The 25634-nt window shown below is 40.0% G+C and overlaps 1 protein-coding gene across 1 annotated transcript in view; it reads right to left on the bottom strand.

Moving 5' to 3' along the window:
* Positions 1-25634, bottom strand: part of FRMPD1 (FERM and PDZ domain containing 1) — a 998362-nt gene that overhangs the window by 599576 nt on the left and 373152 nt on the right. Inside the window, exon 6 of the mRNA XM_044059294.1 lies at positions 24960-25055. Within this exon, the coding sequence (XP_043915229.1) occupies positions 24960-25055 (96 nt within the window). The remainder of the gene's footprint in view (positions 1-24959; positions 25056-25634) is intronic.

Here is a 25634-nt window from a genome sequence, read left to right as displayed (position 1 = left end):
TGACTGTGACCATGATTTTATATCACAGCTTTCCATGTTCCACCATTCGGCTTCATGCTTGTTCTGTTTGTGCTGCATTCTACTTGAAGATCTTAGGATCATCTGAAGAAATACAGCAGAAACTCTCTATGCAGTCATAGATGCTAACATAGAACTAGACCAGTACTTGATTATATATCACCGCTAGTTGATAGTAAATAGGGTCTGGCCCCATATCTCTGATATACAGAGACAGTCAGTAACACCCAAACTAACATATCCTTCACATAATCTCTGAAAACTTCCCAACTGACATACCTCTCCTAATAAATGTCTATGATACACAGGGACACAATTGGGTTGTGCTGCATGACTAGGCTTGGGTTGCATGACTAGGCTTATTAAGGCCCTGGTAGTTGTTAGCCTATATACTTGTGAACCTTTGTTAACTTGAGGCTGAACTCCCATAATAAGCCAGTTGTAAGTCCAGTGCTAACCCCCATTTTATTCTCTTTGGATTTAATTTATTCTTTTTAGGCCTGATAGGGCTGCCAGGACATCATCATTTGAGACATTCTCAGCTCCCAATATGCTTATATGGTACAGTTAACTACTTGACCAAAGTCCATGTAGCATATGCCAACTATCTCTTGGAGTCATCTGACCAAAGAATGTTGTCATTTTATCCAAACTGTCCTACATGAGGAATTCCTTTGCATCTCTGAAAAAAAATCTCTTATTCATACATGGCAATCAGTACATGAAAAGTAACGCAACCATAAAACAGAAGCAGTAGTAGCTGTGGTTACTTTTGGCAACAAAGGGCTTAGGCAGCATAGTAGTAGAATCTTATAACTTGGTTTCCTTACTCACAAATGGTGCAACCCTGAAGGATATTCATATTAGCTAGAGGAATTTGTGAGGTGCAGCCACCCACAACATGTAAGACAACCTTTATGGAATCATTTGAGTAACAGGGGAGTTATATATAAAGGCAAAGTATGTTAAGGAGTTGGCACTTGAGCAGTAGAAATAACTAGTACTAAAGGACATTAACACAGAGGTAAAAGACTACCCTTCCCCCACACTATTTTAAGATTCCCCTTCCAAGGCTGCATAGTTTTTGGGACAAGCACTTGTTACTATAAACTCTGTAATTCACTTGGTACAAAGTTGTGTGAGTTCAGACTAGTGGGCTTATTCAAGTAGAAGGACTGGGTGGAACAGTCCCGACATGGGGTGCAGCAGAACTGGCAAGGTGCATTACTGTTCTTTCTTTGTTTTTATTTGTCAGGTTATTATTTCACATTGATTTTTTTATATCACTTTTCAGCAGCTTGCAGGTACCCTTCGTTTATGTTTGGTATATTGTTTTTCAATGACATGTGAGTTGGGATTATAAAACAGCCTTTTATAAGTTTATTGCAAACTCTGATTCCTTTTGGTATGGTGTTTGTTAGACAGGAGGAATGCATTTCATCCACTTTCTGAAACTTTGTAGTGGTGGCACAGTGAGCGTTTATTGCAAACTCTGATTCCTTTTGGTATGGTGTTTGTTAGACAGGAGGAATGCATTTCATCCACTTTCTGAAACTTTGTAGTGGTAGCACAGTGAGCTTTTAGGTTGCATATGATTTGTAATGCAATGTGGTAAGCTGCATAAACAAGCAGAAAAGAAAAAAATATTGTCTGTGTATATTAACACAGCTTTAGGAGAGTTCAGATTTTACAGCATTCTTGAATAAGCTCACTAAACTTCTTTCTGGATGGTACCCAAGCTGAATGGTTTTACAGATGGGTCTATATTAGAAAACCAAAAGTTGTTTTCAACGAATGCTCACATGAGCAAAAACGCTGGACATCGAACTCCTTATTGTGGGGTGTGTGCCCCCCACATCCCCTCTAACTATATATTCCAACTCTGAGCTTGCACTACAGTGAGGAAAAGGCAAACATCCCACTCCTCATTGTACCAGACCCCACAAACACTCTTTCGATTTCGATTTCCAGCATTTTCGCTCATGTGAGCGTTCACGGAAAACAACTTTCGGTTATCTGATATAGACCCTTTACAAATTACCTTCCTGAAGCACTGTTTGCTTGTTAGGACCAGGGATAATTCTTTAGCAAAGTGGAACAGTAGTCTGTCTTTTCCACATGTCTACTATTGAAAGCTGACTTAGCTATTGAGTGCTTCTAATGCAACAGTGCACCTTTTTTTCTATCACATTCTGATTAGTCCTCTTCCAACAACAGTAATGCATCCTGTACTGCTCATCTAGGGACATAGTTGTGGTGCTCTTTTCTCATATAACAAACAGCAGTAGGACATTATGTAAAAGCACACCAATGAGCAGTAAAATCCATTTAGGGTTGCCAGGTTTCTTTGCGGCTAAAACTGGACTAAAGTCACGCCCCTCGCATCACACATAACTCCACCCATTCCCACCCCCTCTCCTGCCCATGCCCCACCTATTTTGTGACATCACAGTGACATCAGCTGATGGGACCACCCACTTTGATGACTTAAGCCGTACATAAAGGGGAGAAAAGAACATAGGCGGCACTAATTGCACTGCTAGGCTGCTGCAGATGTAAGTACCAGTATTGATGAAAAGTGTCAATATGGTGCATTTTTCTCCAGTTATTTATTTTCTATGTTCCTAAACCTAATTATGGATGATCCATGGAGATAAAAGGTCAAGAGCTAGCAGCCTGTGCACATGGTGGTAAATCTGATTAAAAAAATCCAAAAAAAATGCAAGCAGTTATCTTTGCTATTAAAACATTGTAAGTTTTGATTTACCCCATAAGATCGTTTAAGTCAATAACATCACTTTACTGCTCATTCAGAAATGATGATCTTAACATTCCCTTGCATTTTGAAAGTTCTGTCAAATACTGTTTGTACTGGGGCGTGGGACAGGTACTCAGTTGTTAAGATGCAACATATTTTCCGTTTCGTACTTTGGATTAGGAAGTTTCAGTCCTTGGCTGCGCCTGTATTGGGTGGGGGTCAATTGAGCTAAGTGTTACTGCCCCTAGTGTGATATTTCAGATGCTAGTACTTAAGATCTTGTACTGGGTCCGATTGACCTCCCACTCTTTTTCTTTACATGTCACATATGCAAAAAATGGGATAAAGGGGTTGTGGATGAATGGATTTCTAACAGGTGACTTATGTTTTATGTTACTTTCAAAGTATACGTCATAATCTCAGAAAAGCACACATACTTTAAAGAGTTTCATTAATGTTTTTCTATATCACGCCAAAGTTGCAGGTTAAAACAGGTAACTTCCTACAACAATGCACTCTAATACAAGTTTACGAAGATGCAGACTGGACCGCTATGCAGTTGTAAAATGGCAATAAGACTGAATGAAAGATGACTCAAGCCGCCAGATCTAAGAAAGATGCACGTAGGAAAAGAAATCACATGCAGCTAGCACACTTGCCATTTTCTGAACATGGCAAAGAGGTAGTTTTATTTTTCAATGTGGTCCCTTGCGACAGAATCAAGTAAAAGCAAAATAATGTTGGGTAACTGCAAGTGCCCAAAAAGCAAGATGCACAATTTGTTTCATGGAATACGGTTCAACATAGTAGATGAGGATAATACAAATCAGGGCGTGTTAATTGCTAGCAGTATTACACTGCATGGTGAAGTTCTAAAATCAGTCTGAGTGAACAACAATGCAACACTGGGCAATGTTGGCAGAGTGCTTAAGCATTTTAAATCTTGCTATAAGATTTCTTTTGTCACTGCTTGGTAGTTGGTAGGATAATGATAGCTAAAAAAATACCGTTTTCCCACCGTGGAGTACTGCCTTCCAGTGATATCTCTACAATCCATATAGCAGAAAATAAAATTTGTCCATTTGTATTACATCACTGCCACTTAAGTTAATGTATATACTGTCTAAACTATGTAGCTACCAGGAATACTGAAGTTAAAAGCATTTCATTGTTGTGTAGTAGCTAGTAGTGTATCGTACCGCTCCCGTTCGAGCTGGATACATTTACTTTCTCCTCTCCTCTGGTGGCACAAAAAAAAAAACGGACTTCATGGTTTTGATGAAATTTTTTAACTGGACAATTTGTCTGAAAACCGGACAGTTCGGTCAAAAACTGGACAGCTGGCAACCCTAAATCCATTACATGTTTTTCCATTAGATGTACTTCCAAACAAGTGTGCTGCAGAAAATATTTAAAAAAAAAATCACATTTATGTGTCTGCCTCCAAAGTGAAAGATGCAAAAAAAAAAAAAAAAAAAAAAAAAAACCAGTAGCTCATATAAGCACTTCTTCCCTACATTTTTAAGTGTAGTGATATGGTTTTACTATCAGCATGGGGCTGTAAATAAAATGAGCACACAGAGGAAACTGTTAGGATTTCCTGAAGAGTTAAATTACCCTTCCCCCAAGGTACTGAAACCTGAGCCATCACACTAAAAGCTGTCTGAATGTAAACAATAGGATCACCTGACCTACCAGCTTAATCAAAACAATGAGATCTGCAGGGAATCTTGACACTCTCCCTTTAAAGTAAAACTGCAAAGATACAGCCTACTGTGAAGTACTGCAGTACAAACATCAAACTAACGTGGAAACACTATTTAAAATGACTGCAGCTTAGTAAAACAGCAGTAAGGCCAGTGAAAAGCACTGGCAGAAAAATGCAATAAATAATTTGAAAATGTACCATCAGGACACACCTAACTACTTATCTTTGCTCGGATGGCACTAGATTCAAAATCAGTGGCACGGATGCCAAGCTTTTGTGAGCTCTGACAGAAGTTACGTTACAGATAAGAATGGCAAGATGTTAATACAAGGAGGGGTACGGCTTAAAAAGGAGGTGTACGGCTTAAAAAGGAGGTGTACGGCTTAAAAAGGAGGTGTATGGCTTAAAAAGGAGGTGTACGGCTTAAAAAGGAGGTGTATGGCTTAAAAAGGAGGTGTACGGCTTAAAAAGGAGGTGTACGGCTTAAAAAGGAGGTGTATGGCTTAAAAAGGAGACTCATGCAATGGTGTGAGTTAGTCCGTACACACGCACACACACACAGTTAGGATCTCAAAACAAGCAGAATGGTGTTAAGTCAGCTGAATTTAGTAAGAGTTAAAATAAAAATGGAGCAACTTTGCAGTGTTTGTGATGTAGCAAAGTAAAAGTGAGTAGAAATTGGTGGTATACAAACCCAATAATATACTGCTTATTTCTTTTTTCTTCAACACCTGTGCTGTCAGTATGTCTCTCCTCTTTCTGGAAGTAATGTAAATATTACATGACTCTCACCCTCTTTTCCTCATTTTTTTGTAGGTGCACAACTGTTTCCACCTGTAAAGTTCTCATTTAGCTTCCTAAGGGCTGGAGACTTGTGTAGATCCTCCCTACCCCCAGGATCAACAAAGAACAGCTGCTTTACTCAAACAGAAATAGAATAACTAGGCATGTACTACTGCTTACATGATGCAAAAAAAACTAGGTTAGAGTCACTTATAGCATTAGTAATTGCCTTAGGCTGTGGGAACTCCACTTTCTGCTGTTGCTTCCTGTATATTGTAATAAGCAGTGTATTCTTGTGTTTAGCTGCTGCTTAATGCAGTTGATATACCAGCTGTTTTAACCCACTTTTATCATGTTACATCACAGTGAAACACTACAAAGTTGTTCCATTTTTGTTTTAACTCCTACTAAATTTGGCTGACTTAATACCATTCTGGATCTGTTTTGAGATCCTAATTGAGAGAGAGAGAGAGAGAGTGTGTGTGTGTGTGTGTGTGTGTGTGTGTGTGTGTGTGTGTGTGTGTGTGTGTGTGTGTGTGTGTGTGTGTGTACACTGACTAACTTACACTAATATGTGTGTGTTTGTAACCCTCTCTACTTTCCTTTCTTCCCATCTCCAATTCCCCAGCCACCCCCTGTAGCATTACCTTTATACTCTTCCTTCTAATCCTCCCTCTCCTTCTATCCACCATGCCCCTGTAACAAATTCTCAATCTTCCAGCACATATGTCTCTCTCCCCTCTACACTCCCCCAGACAGCAGGTTATCTGACTAACCACTCATAGTAGATGCCTCTACTCTAGTCTTACTTGTACCATACCTCCATTCTTTGCTTATAGGAAACTGTTCACATTAACTAGCCATACCCACCTGAATCAACCTTCTCTAGTACCTGTAGACCCATTCCTATAACAAATTCCCATTGTGCTGCATATCAGATAGAAGTAACCACTAACACCCTATATTCTTATTGCCTTCATATACTCTCGTCTCCTTCCTGCCAAATCTGCTCACTCTTACAGTCACTACCCCATTATCCTAACCCCAAGCATCTTTTACCCTTACTAACAAGCCCTTCTTAGCAACATCCCCTCCAGATTTATACTTAACCAATCACCTCACATACAACAGCATCCATTCAGAAGTAAGCTCCATCCCTCTCCACTCATCTTGCATACCTCCCTATCTTCAGCTACATTTTTTACCAGCACTCACACTTCTTTCTTACTGGTGTTTTATTTTTCACATTTTCACTCTATCCCTTTATATATAATCTGATTCTAAGCACATTCTCCACTACCAACAATACAGAACATCTATACACTTTTCTCTGTGCACCTCTTACTCTCACCTCCCCACTGATCTTTTCAAAATACTTTTCTGCTTTCATCTCCTATCAAACTCACTATCAGATCTCCAACTTGCTGCTTTTACCAGTCTCTGATAACAACCAGCCCATATACCTCAGCCCCTCAGCTACCCCAACATTGTTCTCCAAATTGCACCTATAAACCACAGTTCTGCAACAATTTATATCTCACCATACCTGGCCAATGCCTATCAAAATGTTTCCCTTGCAATATCTTATCATACTCCTTTAACTCATACACCTAACATCCTTTCATCAACAACTCCATTACCAAGTATTACATTCTCCTCAAAAATCAAACTGAGGATCATTTCCCTATCACACCTAGCCTAAACAGCATAACCAGTAATCCTTTTTTCAAAGGAACTTATACCTTTCACAGCCCCATTCTCTACAGACTTGATATAAACCAAAAATATTAAACTTAAACAGTTTACCCATGTCTCATCCTCCCTCACTCATTTAACTTCTGTGGAGATATTTTTACCAAACTCAGGTGCTCTCCACCCATGACAAAATGATTACCACATTACCACGGGACCTTTCCATTCTTCACAAACTGCCACCACAAATACATCCTCCTCATTAGACCAAGCCTCTAGCATTAACCTTAGAAGCATCACAAACAAACTCTCAGAGATCCATTGGTGGATTGCCTACTGCTCCCCTGATATCATGGTCTTAACTGAAACCTGGCCAAAACAACATATACAAGATGAAGAAATCCTACCACCTGGGTATAATATGCTTAGATTAGGTAGAACAAACTAAAAGCAGGTAGTCTGGCAATAATCTACAATAACACCCTCCAACTATCCCACTCTACTTATAGCCCCTCAGCTACTAAAACTGCCGAGATGATTGCATTGCCACTTAAACGCAATAACTATAAGACCTCACGCATCATCGCTTTCTACATACCCCCTGGTAACAACATAGATGCTACCTAGGGAATCCTCTCATGGGCTTCAGCAAATATCAAAAAGAACCTATAATACTAGGGGACTTCAATATAGATTGGCAAACTCTTTTTAATGAGACCAATTTTTTTTAAGGCTTCACTCATCCCATCTCCATTTCTGTTGCACACAATAAAAACGATAATAACAGCTACGCCATTAACTGGATACTCACAGATTCCCCAAACAATATTCTCCTGTCTGTTTCCCTAACTGAGTCCTTAAGTGACCACCTTACTAGTTTTACAATTAGACAGATAAACTCCCTTGTGAAACACCACCACTATAATCTAGTGTCTAACTCAAATCTTTCCATACAGACCCTTACCTTGCAAGCTTAAGATACATTAACTGGAACTGCCTTCATACTCTCTCCCTTTAGGTGATGCTATCAAATACTTCAATGCTACATTTCTATCCATCCTAAATGAAAATGCCCCTCTAAGAACAAAGAAGTTAAGGTAAACCCTGTACCCTGGTTAACTAGAAAAAAACAAAGTAATAATGAAAGAGAGAGAGAGGGAGAGCTTGAAATACTTGGAAACAAACAAACTCAGCCCAGCCTACAAAACTGAAAACAACTCCAAAACACAGCAGAATGCATGACAAAACTTGACAAAAAAGCATAATATAAAAACTTTCAATACACTAAGCAAAGCAACATGAAACTTTTCATCCATCATCAAACATATGCATTCTGGCTATATTACCCAACCAAATCCTTCTATTAAATGCATTAATGACAGTACCACCAACCAATTCAATACACATTTTATTAACACAGTAACTTCCCTTTTAAACGTCTCAATCACTTGTAATAGCCCTTCTCTTTCAGAGTCAACAAATAATCCCAGAACATTTAATTTTAAACCACTCCCCTCATCCACCAACAGGCAATACCTTCTCAAACTATAGATAAATACACTTGCCCCACACAATCTTCCTGTAGAGTATATCAAACTTGCAGCAGGCACTGTAGCTTACCTGATCTCCATCTTAATAAACCACTCTATCACAGAAAGTTATGTCCCTAAAATTTGAAAAAAAAAAATCCTAGCACTACACAAAGGTGGCTACTCTGTTGATATCTCAAATTACAGACTAATAGCTTTTCTGTCCCCCCCTGTCCAAAGTCTTATAAGAATGTGTCTAATCCCAGATATTTAAATTTGTTACCACAAACAACTTGTTAAGCCCCACACAATACAATTTCTGACTGTATCATATTCTACAACAGCTCTTCTCAGTTTTGCTACCACTAACACTAACAAATGCAGAGAGTTTAGCAGCAGAACTTTCTCCTGGTTTGCCATAGGCTTTTGATGCCTTCTCTCACTAAAAACTGCTCTACAAACTCTCCTCCATAGGACTTCAATACTAATCTCTCACCTGGTTTATCAGATACTTCAGTGATAGACTTCAAGATGTAAAATGGGAAAATGGTGCCTCTCCATTTTTCTCAATGCATACACTGGTTCATCAAGGATCTATCATTGGTCCCTTCCTATTGAATGTTTTCATAAATAGCCTACATGTAAACATGCTACCATTATTCAGTATGTTGATGATTCTGTGCTTATCGACATTGCCAAAAGCCTACAACAGCTTCAAACGCAACTGCAGGAATCTTTCAACTCCATTGAAACATGGCTCCATAACTCTTAGTTACTATTAAACTCTAAGAGGAACAAATTCATTCTGTTGACACCTAAACAATATTCTTAACAACAAACCTCTCTTTACCATTACTTCTTCTGCCTTAACCAAATCTGAACTTTTAACTCATATCAAATTCCTAGTTGTCATCATAGATGATATTTATTTATTTATTTTATTTTTTTTTTTTTATTTTACATTTGTTGACTGGGCTAGTCCAGCTGGATAATTTCCATTTTCAGTGGAGGCCCGGGGAGAAAAGCTCCACAGATTAAAACAAGGTTATAGAAATTGAACATTTACAATAAATGCCTGTGACATAGACAGTGAGCTACCATGCATACTTATTAGTCTAGCTCAAGTAATAGAAAACATATAGTGCTATCTACGTATTGAGAAAGGCATTAATTATTTTTAAAACTACACTCCCTTCAGGTCATTTCATACATATTAGTGTATATACAAACTTGTAAAAGAAGAAATTTTTTTTTTTTTTTTTTTTTTTTTGAGAACAGTAGAAACTGTTCAGTCATTAAGTCGTTTGTGATCACAGAGAAAGATTGCAGTTTTGAAGTAAGGAAATATGATAGTAGAAAGTAGAAGGTTGATTAGTCTGGATTGGTACAAGAGCAGAGCCAGAAGTTGTTAAGATGTACAAGAAGTTGTTTTTTAAAAAGATCAAAGGAGCCTATAGAGGTAATGTGTGAGGGGAGGTTATTCCATATTTTGCCTACTGAGTTGGAAAAAAGGCAGTTACCTGCAGAATTAGTAATTCGTGTTGTGTTAACTTGTAGCTTTTCAGCGGAGCGCAGCTGTTTCAAGTTATTATAGGGGATCAAGAGGTTACTAAGAGCAGGTGTTTTTGATGGTTGATATAGAATGTTGTGTATTATTAAGAGTTGTTGATATATAATCTTGTTAGGAAGTTCCAACCAGTGTAAGTGTTTTAAGTTTAGACAGTGGTGAGTTCTATACTGGGATGCTGTGGCAAAGCGAGCTATATTGTGGTAGGATGTAGTAAGTTTCTTCAGGTTGCTTTTAGAGAGATTAGTGTAAATAGAGGAGGCATACAGTAGGGTAGAGATAAGATGTGATTGTGCTAAGGTGGTCCGTGCTTCTGGTGTAAGGTAGGGTTTGATTCTGTACAGTGAACCAATTTTTTTATTAACTGCTTTTATAGTGTTATTGATGTGGTAATCATAGTTAAGATTATTATCAATAGTAACACCAAGCAGTTTAGTTGTAGAGTCTGGGGAGATGAGGGAATTATCACTTGCAGTAATAGAGAAGTTTAGTTGAGAAGATTTGTGGGTAGGTGAGAAAAGTAGTAGTTTTGTTTTCTTGGGATTGAGGAGAAGACATCTTTTTGAGAACCAGTGTTCGACGGTAGAAAAGGTAGATTGTGTGAGTGACTGGAGTTCAGATTGAGTGGAGGCTGTGCAAATAATGGTAGAATCATCTGCATATTGTATACATGTAGTGTTTTGGATAGAAGATTGGAGGTCATTAATAAAGATAGAGAATAAGAGTGGGCCTAGTATAGATCCTTGTGGTACTCCTAAAGAGATAGGTAGTAAAGTAGATAGAGAATTTTTCCAGAGTACTGCTTGTTGTCGGTTTTCAAGATAAGATGAGAACCAGATTAAGGAAGAGGAATCCAAAGCAAGGGATTTTAATATGTGTAGAAGAAGTGTATGGTTGACCATGTCGAAGGCTTTTGATAGGTCTAGGAAAAGAGAAGAGGTTAGTTTGTTGTTGTTACGATTACAGTTGATGGTGTTGGTAAAAGAAAGTAGAGCAGTGGTAGTACTATGTGACGGTCTAAATCCATGTTGAGTGTTTGCTAGTAGGTTGTTATGAAGGAGATGGTTAAGTAGTTGCTTGTGTATACATTTTTCCATGATTTTAGCTAGTGGAGATAATAGTGCTATAGGACGAAAGTTGGAAAGGTCAGTGGATTTGCCTCCTTTGTGTAGGGGTATGATATGTGATATCTTCCAGATTGCTGGAAAAGTACTTTCTTTTATGGATCTGTTTATGAGGATGGAAACAGGGTAGGCGATTACTTTAGCTGCTACTTGAAGAAATTCAGCAGAAAGGTTATCTGCTGAGGGGGTAGTGGGTTTAAGTTTTTGTAAAAGAGATTGTATGTAGGAGGTGGGTATGGGTTGAAGTTGCAGGGGAGGAAGGGAGTTGTTGATGTTATTTAAGAGCACTTGGGAAGAATCAGGAGATAAGTGATTAGCTAGACTTTGTATGGAAGTAGTAAAGAAGGTATTGAAGTTATTGGCTATTAAAGAGGGGTTATCTGGGTGTAAGTTGTGTGGGTTGGGTGTAACTACTTTGCCTGGGGTAAGTAGATTATTGATAGTAGACCAGAACTTTTTTGGTTCTTTTTTGGTTGATTGCTGAAGTTCAAAGTAATAATTCTTTTTATCAGAAAGGATAGCTTTTTTAGTATTGTTTCTGAGTTCTTTAAAGGTTTGATGATCGGTTGGGTTTCTGGAGGAACGCCATTTTTTCCAAGATTTATTTCTAAGTATAATTTTTTGTTTGGTATTAGAGGTTAGCCAGGGTGCTGTTTTGGTCTTGATACCATGAAATTTGTTCAAAACATAAAACAAACTATTAGAAAAATGCACAAAAAATGTACTGTTGTGTACTGAACCAAACCTTACTTGACTGAACGGGTTAGGCAAACTATTTCCTCCACTTTGCTGTTACTCACCCTCAAATATGCTGCTCCTATATTTGTCAACCTACAAACTGCCCTAATGGTCCTGCTGGAAAAAAATGCTACAACAAAATAGCTAAATTAGCAGCTGATAAACCTTATGAATCCCATCTCTGTATAGTACTAAAACAGATTAATTGGTTAGATTTGCCTCACAATCTAATATTCTCACATCTAAAAATTGTTCACAGTCTCATTTTCCAACCTGAAAAATGCCAAACACTAAAAATATTATCCAGCCTTACTTCCCATCCAGGACACTTCACTCCACTGATAAATTCTTACTGTGCCCAGTTAAATCAAACAGTACTGTCGGTGACTAACTATTCTTCTCATTTCTCTAAAGTCTGAAATTCAATTCCTCTCTCACTCAGAAAAACTAACAACCTGAAATTCTTCAAACTGCTGTTGAAACAACACCTAAAGGTCTCATGGCTTTGCACCACACCTGGCTAATCCCTCTAAACTACATGTATCCATTCTATCCCATCTTTCTGTAAAATGACAACTTGACCAATAATCTTCCATCTTATTCTGTACTATTATGTCTAGTTGACCATTTGCACTGTACAATACTCTCCTCAACTTTACATTGTTATCGAAGTTCACTTTACAACTGTCCTGCTATTATAAAACACAAGGGGGCTAAACTTTGTTCATCTAAACACTCATTCTGAGGTACCTTTGAATGAATGTTCATATCATTGTGTTGCCTGTATCACGAATACACAATATGAGTATGCTGACTATTCATATGTATCCTGTCAGTGTTTTCTCACTATGTTCGAGCAGTCACTGTTTTTCCTTATTATTGTACATTCAAATGAGTCATCACTCTGTGTACATATGTTACTTTCTCCATGTATCTTGTGGAGCTTTCCTTCCCAGGCCTCTGTTGAAAAGGGGTTTCCACCCAGTTGGACTTTCCTGGTCAGTCAAAGCTATAAATAAATAAATAAATAAATAAATAACAGCAGAGACAACATTAAGAGCTTATCAAGAGCAAACTGAGAAAAACATATTTAATCTGTACCTAGATGAGGCAAAAAAGAGCCAGTACTAAAGAAAAAATGGTAGGACAATGAGTGAGTACCAAAGCCCATTGTCTACCGAAGAAAGATGAATGAATTAGTGACTCTGAAAGAAGGGCAGTGTTTTGTCATTAAGTTAGCCACAGAAACATGGCCTACAGAGAACCATAAAGGGGATATAAACATACCAGGGTACACATTAAAAGAAGGTATGAAGTGCATCAAATAGGGAAGCACAAGTTATTTTACAGAACATAAGGAATCAAAGTTGACCAAAGGAATAAGCAAGGAGGTGGAAAACTATTTCAGGTCACAAAGAGGGACTAGAAATGACACTATCTGCATTCAAATATATGTGTAGGATGCTTCCATAAGGAGGAGAAACAGATACGGAGAATTATATAAAGTAGCCATAAAATCAGATAGAAGGAAATGCTGCTGATATGAAATACAGCATGTTGCATGTTAGTTGGAAAATTACTATACCATCAACAAGAAAAAACAGTCTTGATGTCCAAAGGCCCAGACAGCTAGCACTGTAAGCCATATGGAAAAAACAGTCCCAGACCTGGCAATTTCAGATGATGAGGGACACATTACTGATCAGGAACTGGGCAGCCAATTGGGAAATGTGAAATCAGTGTGATATGCCATCATCTGACCTAAAGTCACCAGTAAAAATAAAACAAACTAAAATAAACAAGTGTCTGCACTTCAAAAGAACAAATCAGATATAGTACAAGATTCTAAAACAGTTTATATTCAAGACAAGACACTAATGTTGCAATCTAACAATCACACAAAACATATGGTTCTGAAAATATGTGTACCATTACTTACATCTTATTTAAAGAACCAAAATACATAACACAAATTCCAGGGTATAGCTGATTTCATTGTTGTAGTCCCAACAGGATAGAGGACAGCATCCAAATACTTGTAACTGAACACTTAAAAGCCTGAATCCAGAAAAATAATTCTAAATATGAAATTGCTTGTACAATAATTCGTAAGAGTTGTACTGAATATATTATAGAAATTTAGCCTACATGTCTCCTACACAGAAATGGGATATTTCATTACTCTGAAAAATAAGAAAGAAAGAAATAACGCACCTCTGCAGGAAAAAAATATACCTGTACCAGGGCGAGTGCTACAGAGGGGACAGTACTCCAGTTGATTTGACATTCAAGTTATGTTACATTCAACTTAAAGGTTGCAAGATCATGGGACTACAGACCTTGCCACACTGCAATGTAGGGGTGAAGGTACTTGAAGGAGATTTTTTTTTAATTTTAATTGTACAACAACGTACAAGGAGCAGAGCAGTGGCAGGGGCATTTTACAGAATTTTGAAGAGAAAGGACAGAATGGCACAGTGTTGGTGAGAGAAGTATAATTACTGATTTTACAATGGTGCTGCACTATCAACCAGATATTTTGGACAGTATTTTGTATTTTGTGTGGACAGCTGTGATGGGAGGAATGGTGCTCTGAGATAAGTTCATAGGTTCATAGCTAGCTACGAGGCTAGTTGGCCATGTGGACCATATTAAGGCTAGCCAATTTCTCTTTGTGAGAATCAAACCTTGTACTTCTTATCTGTGAGGCAAACACTTATGCAATTTACAAATGATGTTGGTAATGATCCAGATATTTTTGGCAGTATCATTTGGGCTTGTGATTTGTGTACAGTAACTTGGATTAGACCAATTTAATGTGTGGCACATTGTTTGTGTAGACTGTGCTGTACCTCTCAAAAATTTTAGCAAGAAATCTCGACAAAACCTAAAATAATGGTTGGGGGTTAGGTGGCAAAATACCCAAAATGGGGACAAATTTTAAATATTGCATGTATAAACTTAGAAATTTGCCAGAATAAAAGGATTTGTGTTAGCATGCATTTTCTGAATGATATGAAGTTTGAAATTCAAATGTATGTCATTAGTTATTTTAATTCTCTGATTTGCCAGGATAAACACACATTTTATGAGGAATAGACCAAAAATATGACACAAAAATGTGGATATTCTGGGAAAATGTATACAGCTGAGAGGTATGCATGGAGGTGAAATAATATTACATAGCCATCTGACATCATGGCTATAACTGCTGGGTGGGGGTTAGTGTCGACTGGATGAAATTACTGATATTCTTGCATTTGCTTTTTTCACTATCTGGCTTAGCAGGACTAGTGTGTATTTTTGAGAACAAACTGGACTACTTAACTGGACACCTGACTTGCACAGACAGAGTAGTATAATTGTTGTGGTTGTCTTATGGCTGAAAACGACTAGCTTTCTGTACTGTTCCTTATTATTTTGGTTTTGCAGGGTTAATGTGATTGTGAGTCAATGTGCAATATTTTAATGTGTGGCAACTGTTTGTAACAAAGGGGAAACACATTACATGGTCATCCTTTTTTATCATAATCAGATGTCTGAATTGTACATAGAAGTGGCTACAACTGCTTGTTGGGGGTTGTCTGGATGACCCTCATCACTTGTTCAGTTTAACATTCATCACTCAAAAAAAAAAAAAAAAAAAAAGGGATAAATGTATCACAGAACTTCTGGTGGCTCTCACACACTGAGTATATAAGTGTGTAAGTGGATTTTGACATGGGCTATTGTTGTTGTAACATTCTAAGCAATATGAAAACACACTTTTGTGGTCCAGTGTTCTATTATCTTTAGTTATCACCCTAAAACCATCCCTGCTCATAGGTATATACAGAAGGTCTCTGTATGTGTGTGTGGGGGCTGAGGACGATGTCATTATTTCTTTATCATTCCTCCCAAACCTTACCGGTCATTATATCTTCTGTTGGGCTGGGGACAGTGTAGTCATTATTTTTTTTTAACTTGCCTCACATACTTCAAAGAGGTGCACAGAGGGTAACTATAGCTTGTATAGGCGCATTGTATTGCTTTGAGAAGTAACAACTTGGAAATATTATTGTAATCATTTTTTTTTTCATTTTCCCCACAGTCAAATGTATAATGCATTTACAGGTGGCTATCTTTTGGGGAAGAGTAAATAAACATGGAGGCTTTTCACCTAAGTCTCCAGATTGCTTAAGGCTGGCCCTGATGATAACTGAGGGACACCCACCATATCTGATATGCCTTTAACACATCTACCAGAAAAGTGGCTACTCAGCAAAACTTTGCATAACTCTCCCAGCATCACTTCACTAGGAGGAGTTATTGGTCTTCATTCCCTCTGCTTGCCTAGCTTCATCTTTCCAGGAAGTAGGGAGGATAGTTGTAAAAGCATTCCTGTTTTGTTTATTTTTGGTCACGCTGCCCATGGCCAGGCTTAGGCCAATTGGACCAACTGGGCACAATAGGACCCTGTACACAGAGCCGGATCATGGTCAAATGGAGGTCTAGGCAGGGGAATGGACCAGGCTATCCCCATGGAAGAGGCTCCCCCAGCCATTCTGGTGTCCCATTACTTGTTTATCTGCCCCCCCCCCCCGTTACCATAAACACTGCTCAAAATTGCCACAGTGCATACTATAGTGATATGGATTTAATTTAAAACTTTTAATTTGCTGACCAGATTAATCCCACTTGGCTAGTAGCATCTTTTCAGGGAAGACCCTTGTTGGTATTTATATTGCAAGGGGAAATTTGGCCAAAGCGCTGGGTAACTTAACCCTACTCTTCTGATAGCCCAGGTGGATGTAAAAGAGCACCTACCAATAATGCAGACAGATGGAGCCTCAGTTTAATATCTTATTCAAAGGACAACACACTCAAGAGTGCAATACCCCCCCCCCCTTTACAGTGCACTGCAGGATCAGAAATCCATTTATATGGTGTGGGAATAGAACCCACTGCCTTCTGCACCAAAGACAAGTATGCAACCTGTAGTACTACCAACACTGCTATGAAAGTTTGTAGCACAAACATTTGCTAAACAAAACAGTTGCACACTGAAAACAGGATTAGCATATGAAATGATAAACTTATCTTCCCTTGAAGCTCACATTCCTTGAAAATGCACCCGTGTAGTTTTGAAGAATTTTTCCATTAAGCAGTGAAACAAAATGTATAAACCAATAAAATAAAAAAAGTACCCATTTGAGCACATTTTAATCCACTATGATTGCTAAGTGAGCTGCGGTGGTACAGCAGTAGCATTGTTACCTCACAGCAAGAGGGTCTCCCGTTCGATTCTCGGCTGGAACACCTTCTGTGTGGAGTCTGCATGTCCTCCCCGTGGTCGAGTGGCCTTCGAAAGACATGCGTGAATGGGTGTGCCTTCGTTGAAGGTTGGGCGTCGAGCTGGCACCTCGGCAATGTAAAAAAATCTATTGCCAATCATTAGCAGACCTGAGTTCCGCTGTGGCGACCCCTAACCGGGAAAAGCTGAAAGAAGAACAACAACATGATTGCTAAGTGAGTATTCTGGGAGTTGGTACAGAGGATTAAGGTTCTTGTTTCCTGTAGCCAAGGTGAGCTAGAGTGAGTTAATCACATACACACACACCTCCCTGCTGACCCATAGCACTGTGGAGAAGTAAAGAATAGTTGTGTAAGAACTTACCATAACCCTAGATGTCCTTCTCTTCCATTTTGCAGTATTCATAACAGTAGGGAGTTGCTGCCTGCAATGCCACCGTCCGGCCAGTATACTAAAGTCTTTTTCACAGGAGGGTACATGTGACATCCCTTACCAGGGCTATAAACTGACGTTGGGTATAAAGTGATGTCTGCATGTACCCTCATCGGAATTGTTTTATCACATACAGTAGTGCTCCTGTGGATTGCAAAGGAGGGTCCTAGTGGGAGACCCTTAGACTTACATGTAGGCCAGGCCCAGGGCAGTAGTTTGGTTGAGTAGAGGAGAGCTAAGACTGGGGAAGATAGTGACTATGTCCCCACAGGTAGGCTGTGGAGTTCTAGTTATGAAGAAACAGAGGTAGGTGGGTGGGACTGAATACTGCAACATGGAAGAGAAGGACATCTACGGTTATGGTAAGTTCTTACATAACTATTCTATGTCCCTCTATTCTCATGTTGCAGTATTCATAACAGTAGAAAGAGTACCAGAGCTTTAAGTATGAACCCGGATGGAGGAAATGTTTCCTTGATTAACCAAGCCCTGGAGGATAGACCTGGCAAAGCCTGCTCTTGCTCTAGAGACGATATCCAGCTTGTAGTGCTTGGTGAAAGTGTGTACCGAGGACCAAGTGGCTGCTTCTAAAATGGAGGTGAAGTCCATGCCTTTGAAAAAGGCAGTAAATGAGGCAGCTGCCCTGGTAGAGTGAGGTTTAACATGGCCTTGCAAGGATTTCCCATGATGGGAGTAGCACAAAGAAATGGATTTGGAGATCCATGAGGAAATGGTCTGTTTGGAGACAGCCTTCCCTAGGGCTCTGGGATGGAAGGAGATGAATAATTGGTCATATTTCCTAATAGACTTAGTTTTTTCCAAATCATATCTGAGTTGTTTGTGTACATCCAGGGAATGTAGAGTCCTCTCTCAGTTTTGTAGATGAGGGTAGAAAACTGGTAGATTAATGGTTTGATTCAATGAAAGTTCATTAACTACCTTTGGCATGAAAGAAGAGTTGGTCCTGAGAGCCACTCTGTCCTTGTGGAAAACAAGGTAAGGAGAGGTGGACATAAAGGCTTGTATCTCTGAGACCCTCCTGGCAGAGGTAAGGGCCATCAGCAGAACTGTTTTCAGGGTGCATCAGGAAAACTGAGTGAGCTGGTTCAAAAGGAGGTAAGGTTAGTTTTTCTAACATGAAATTTAGGTCCCAAGAGGGGGAATAGGTCTCCTGGGGGGGGGGGGTCTGATGTGGAGAACTCCTTTCAGAAAAAGATTGACCTCCAGTCTGGATGCCATAGGGGCTGTAATGGGAAGACAGGCAGAGATGGCAGACAAGTGGACTTTGACTGAAGAATAAGTCAGTCCTGAGTGGAGTAGCTCACACAAATAGGATAGGACCATTGCTATCGGAGTAGTGAGGGGATCCCGATTATTCCTTTGACACCACTTGGAGAATCTGCGCCACTTAAATACATAGTTTCTCCTAGTACTAGGTTTTCTGGCCTCCTGCAGAACACTGAGTATGTCATCTGAATATAGGTGTCTGTAAGGGATTAGAATCCTACCACCCATAAGATCAATTTTAAGTTGTTCACCTGTGTGTGGAGTAGGGATCCTTTGTCCTGTGTGAGCAGGTCTAATCGGTGGGGTAACATATGGTGATTTCCCTTGGCTAGTAAGTGTAGGAGGGGGAACTAATGCTGTCTTGGCCAATACGGGGTCACCAGCAGGATTTTGGGTTTGTCCTTCTGAATTTTCAGGAGGACTTTCTGAATTAGTGTGAAAGGAGGGAAGGTGTAAAGGTACATTCCCTCCCAAGAAAAGGAGAATGCGTCCACTTTCCAAACTTGTGGATGAGGATCCCTTGTGCAGAAGTTGGACATCTGCTTGTTCTGGATGGAGGCAAAGAGATCTGCTTGTGGAATACCCCACCTGTATATCAGGTGCAGGAAGGCCTCTCTCTGAAGCATCCATTCATGAGAGGGAGCCGAGGTTCTGCTGAGTTTGTCTGCCATAACATTCTCTGTTGAGGGGATATACATTGCTAGCAGGTGAACCTGGATGGAAGCTGCTAAGTTCCAAATCTGGATGGCCAGGCTACAGAGGGAGTAGGACCTGGTCCCCCCTTGATTGTTGCTGTACTACAGGACAGTCATATTGTCTATGATTACTTTCAGGGTTCCTAGCAGGATAGTGGGTTTGAAAGTTCGAAGGGCTAGTAGCAATGCCCTCATTTCCTTGATGTTGATGTGGGTCTTTTGCCTTTGAGTGGACCATTTGCTTTGAACTGGGAATTGTTGTTGGTTTGTTAAGAGCACTACACCCCACCCCAGATCTGATGCATCTGTGGAGACCTGCTGTTGTGGGGTTGGAAGTGGAAGGTGAGTTCCTAGGTTGAGTTGAAGTGCTGAGAGCCACCACTGGATTTCCTTTTTTAAGCATAGGAGCAGTGGAACAGGCAAGTCCATGGGTTGGAAATGTTGGCTCCATAAGTTTTTCAAGACCCACTGGATTTTGCACATGTGGAGTCTTGCCAGAGGTAACATGGGTATGAGGGATGCCATGTTCCTAGTATTCTCTTTAATTCCAGAGCTGTCAAGGAGGAGTGGGTAAGGATCTGACACGAGTATATGCAAAGGTCCTTGATCCTTTGGTCTGGGATGAAGGCTTTCATGCAGTCTGTTCTGATCCTGCATCCCAAGAAAACCAAATCTTGAGAGGGGGTCAGGTGTGATTCTTCTAGATTTAGAGTGAACTCTAGCTGAGTTTGGGTGGAAGACACCTGTTGCAGGTGAAGTAGAAGAACTTGGTAGTCTTGATGAAGGATGAGCAGGTCGTCTAGGTATGGGTATATCTGTATACCCTGGGTCCTGCAGTGAACAATGAAGAGAGATAGGCACTTTGTAAACACTTGAGGAGCAGTGGAGAGACCAAAAGGCAAGGCAGAGAACTGAAAATGACAGCAGCCTATTGCAAATCTGAGGAATTTCCTGTAATTTGGATGGATAGGAATGTGGAGATAGGCATCCTTCAGGTCCAGGGCTACCATGAATGTCTGGGAGAGGGGGGATTAGTGGTAAGAGAAGGGGTAAGGTGATCATTTTGAAGCTGGGAAATGGAGGAAGGGGTTTAAGAAGGATAGGTCTAGGACTGGCCTCCAAGGGCCGTCTTTTCTCAGTACAAGAAACATTCTAGAGTAAAAGCCTGTGTTTCTGTGTGGGTTAGGCACCTGTTCTATGGTGCCCTGAGTTGGAAGCTGTTGAATGATGGTTGGGAATAAGAGGATTTGGTCTCTTGGGGGCTGAGAGATACCTTGAAAAGGTGGGAGCATCCACCAAGTCATGAAATATCCTCTCTGAATGATGGAGAGGACCCATTGTTCTGCTGTTATTCCCCACCAGGAGGGTATGGAGAGGGTGAGTCGAAGGGATAAGGGTGTTTCTGGATACAGCCGAGGTGAGTCACAGTGGAGGTGGTCTGGATTGGTCAGACTGACTCCGAAAAAATGTAGTGGAGGAGCTGGTGGGAAACCTGGGAGTAGAGCTTTTTCTCGGCTGTCTACATCCCTTAGAGGGAGGGGCTGAGTGAAAGGACTGCCTTCTAACAAAGGAGGGCTTCTGTGGGTGATTCCAGTGGTATCTAGGAATAGGGGATACCAGGAGATGTTTGAGATTCTGTCATTCTTTTCCCTATTCTTGAGGGGATTTAAGGAGCTTAGCCGAACCCTGTCCAAAGAGGGCCTTATTGTCTAAGGGTGCATCCAGTAATTTAGTCTGAACATCCATAGGGAGAGGTTGACGCCTAACCCAGGAATATTACCTTAGTACTGATCCTGAAGCAGCTGATTTAGATGAGGCTTCCACAGCATCGTTACTGCACTTAATGGAGTGCCTGGTCACTTGGGATGCTGTGGAAAGTAGGGAATTAACTTGTGTTTTTATAGGGGGGTCCTGTACCTCAGACAGAAGGGCAGAGGCTTTGGAAATGGTATCCAAAACATACCTGGCCATGTGTGTTTGGTAGTTCAAGGCCCTTATGACTAGAGTAGAGAAGGTATATACCTTTTTCCTTAGTCTGTCCATAAATTTGTCGTCTTTATCCATTGGGTAAAGGGCAGTGGAAGGTAACTGCCTTGAATATTTGTCTGCAGAGACAGCCATAACAGCTGGATCTGCTGGTGGATTTCTAAAGAGAAACTGGGTGTCCTGGGGGACCTTATAGAAATAGTCAGGTCATTTAGATGCTGGAGGTTATGAGTCAGGAGACTGAGAAGCAGACAAAAAAGCATCCTGGAAAACAGGTAGTAAGGGAGGGACAGCAGAAGGAGATGGTTCCTCCATTTTTAAAAGGTCAAAGTACCTTTTCTTGGATTCAGATACTTCTGAAGCCTGGCACTTAAAATGTTCCCTCATGAGGGAGATAGTGTCCCCAAAGGTAAATTCTTCTCCTGGGGATTCAGGAGAAATAGAATCCTCCTCCTCTGGGGTAATGAAATCCTTAGGGGAGTCTATTTGGGTTTCATAAGAGAAGGATTCCTCAGAAGAGGAGCAATCTTCCTCAGATGCTTGAATGGGTGGTTGAGGTGCGAGAGTAGGGGGAAGCTGTTGTGTCTGAAAGGCCTGAAAAACCTTAAAGAGACTTTGTGAGAACACTTCCCAACCAGGTACCAGTTGAGGTTCAGGGCGCTTATTTTTTTGTTTTCTCTTCAAAGGAGTTGCTGGTGGAGAAAGCATAGAAGTGGACATCTGTTTAGTAGGAAAAGAAGGAGCAGGGCCTTCCGAGTGTATGAGTCGTGGTTCTCCTCTGCCATCAGTTTCCAATGGCTGAATTGCCTCAGCAGACGTACAAGTGGTTTCTGCCATCCCAGCTTCTATTACAGTTCCCAGGCCTGTTTTGGACACAGTCATCTGAGCTGATTCTGGGCTTTCAAGTGCCTCTAGAACCTGCTTGGACACCTGAGGCACAGCTTGGGATTCGGACCTGATTTTCTTTGCCTATTTCCTCGGAGGCTCATCAGGTGGGCCTACTCCTCCTTCCACACCAAGTGCTAAGCGACGTAGCCTTTGGTTCTCTAAATACAACTTCAGTGCTGCCAAGCGGCTTAGGAGAGTTTGGGGGGATGAAACATTTGCAAATAGGACAGGACATATGGTCGTGGGCCTCGTCTAAGCAAAATACGCACTTCTCGTGCATATCCTTGTGAGGAATTTGTCTCCCACAAGCACACTTTCCCTTTCTAGCTGACATGTAAGTCTAAACTGTAATCAAAGTAAGGCAAAAAACAACAGGGCACTTATCTGTATCTGTATCAGTCGAAGAAGCAGTTGTCTGGTCTTGAACGGAATCGCATTTGGTCGTCTGAAGAAACGCGATATGCTTGTGGAACTGGCAAACAGGAGTCCGACATTCACTGTGGCATAAAAATTCTAATGAGGGTACGTGCAGACATCACTTTATACCCAAAGTCGGTTTATGGCCCTGGTAAGGGACGTCACACTGTGTAAAAGACTTTGGTATACTGGCCGGATGGTAGTGCTGAAGGCAGCAACTCCCTACTGTTATGAATACTGCAACATGAGAATAGAAGGACATCACTTGTTGCACACACCTCCAGGAGTAACTGCTGAGAAGAAACGCGCTCCTGGTCTATGGTTGCACTATTTGAGAAAAGTTCATGAAGAAGTTATAATGCTTGTTGTTTACTAAGGAAGTTCCAGTGTTAAAATTCCATGTGTTGCTGTGCATGCGTGGTATTAATGATGCATGCATAGATCACTGAAACAGTGTGTGTCCTTACAAAAAGAAATGTGAATTTTTTTTAATTGTTTATTTAAAAATGAAATGTTGAGGGAGCCCCCACCATCCCCCGCCCAGCCAGCGGGCCATAGGCACCTGGCTCTGCCTGCACCTAAAGGGATCCTACACTTGTCAGAACTGAAAGCCCCCCCACCCAAAAAAAAAAGTCTCTTTTACTTAAAAGTCTACCTGCTACAAATGAAAAAGCGTCTTGCTACAGTCAATATACCACACAATGAGCCCTTCAGCAACCACTGACAGCTTCAGAAGAAAGAAAGAAAAAAGGGTCTTCACTTTGAAGACCAAAGGAAAAAAATACAGTCAATAATAACTTTTTAAGCACATTAGAGTAATATTTAAAGAAGTCCCTGATTTTGGACATTTATTCACCAATTATTTCTTACCTTTGTCCAAAATTCTTGACTAAAGAAGGTGAGAAGTATAGGTATGGCTGCAGCTTGTACCCACAATATGTAGGTTATGCTCTCATGCCACTAATCCCTAAATAAGCACCTCCAAGGTCACACCAGCTCAGGAAAAAAAGCAAAGTTCATTTGTTAATTCTTTTTGGAGTTGGTGCAAACTTAGAGGTAATATAAATATATTTTGAGACTGGCAGTGTAGCTTAGGAAATGAAGTTGCAGACATCCACTCAGCAAAAACAAGAATTCCTGAATAACATTTAACGATATATTGTGACATTCTACCTGATGAAAATAAAATCACTGGTAATAAGGCTCGATAAATCTGTCTTTGATCTGTGCAAACAGACCTTATTTAATGCACTCCCTACTGCCAGGACTGGCACAGGATTACTTTTAGCAGGGTCAGCCAGACAGAGCTCTTTAACTATGTAGCCATCTTGCTTGGCCAACATCCCCACTTTATATGTCATGTAATAGATTTTAAACAAAGCTCTAACATGTTATTCAAAGTCAAAAGTGACACACACCAAAGTGCCCAACACAATATTGTTGCTTTCTTTTACACACAGACATAGTCTCACACACATACGCACACACATAAACATATTTATACATCTGAATCTATCTATCTACAGCTCTCTCTCTCTCTATATATATATATATATATATATATATATATATATAGAGAGAGAGAGAGATTATTTTTTAATGGAGGTGTTCAAAGAAGTGTCACCTTCAATAATGCATGTTCTTCACTCCGAATCACACTTTATTTTTGGTTTGGAAACTTATGTGTGTGGTGCATATATGTTTGTATGTATGTGTGTGTGCTCGCATACGTGTGTCTGTGTGTTGTGTAGCACCGCTTGCACTGCCTTCTGCATAAATCAGTAACACTTACTTGCTGCACATCAGAAAACTCAGAACACTGATGGTGAATGCTTTGATGTCAACCAGGATCATACAGCAATGTATTAGTTCAGGATGAGTTACAAAAGCAAACTTCATACACATTACCTGCATTTGATGGAGTTACTGCTTGTTCATCGTTTCATGATAGCATCTATTGTTCTTGTGGAGAGGGCATTGCTATTAATACTCTACTATTAATTTAGTATAATATGTACATAAGGAAATACACAGATTTGTTTACCTTGACAGTTGTTTTATTCTCAAACTTGAAAGCTTTTGTTTGTCCATTTTCCAGGTACACCTTGAGTACATTGGGCAGGAAAAGTAGCGAATTTCCCTGCAGAAAATCAAAGCCAAAGTAATGAATGCACAAACACACAAGGTTATGTGTTTAATAAAACCTTTTGCTTTACAATGTACTATAAAACCAACACATGTACACAGGAGTGAAAGCCTAGGAGCTGTTACTCCCATCAACAATTTAAACTTAAGGATCAATTTTGATTAGCATGATTGGACTTCTGGCATTTCTCCAGATGTTATTTTACACAATAATAGCATTTCGTCATTGTCAGGAATGGCAGTAAATGTCCTTCACAGGTGTGCTCTCTGACTCCCCAGCTACATTAGTGCACACCACTGAAGGACTTCTCAATGTCTTTTTTTTGCCAGAGTCTTAGTAATCTATAAAGTACATAAATGAATGTTGTAAAACATGGAAAATAAATGTGTAATGATTACTGCAGAACATGAATTTTGTTTTCCTGATGGATAAAATTAATACAAGCTAACTGAAACTTTGTTGCTGTGATTAACCCAACTCACTTTGGCATGCATCCCTGTTCTTTCACTTTACTGGAGAAAAGAACCCCCCCTTGTCAAGTTATCAGCTGTCTCAACTTAGACTGCAGAACAA

This window comes from Protopterus annectens, chromosome 17.part0 (genome assembly GCF_019279795.1).
Source record: "Protopterus annectens isolate FY-2018-M chromosome 17.part0, PAN1.0, whole genome shotgun sequence".
In the NCBI taxonomy this organism is placed as follows: Eukaryota; Metazoa; Chordata; order Ceratodontiformes; family Protopteridae; genus Protopterus; species Protopterus annectens.
Note: the sequence above shows the minus strand (reverse complement) of the source record. Positions and strands in the feature narration are given on the sequence as shown.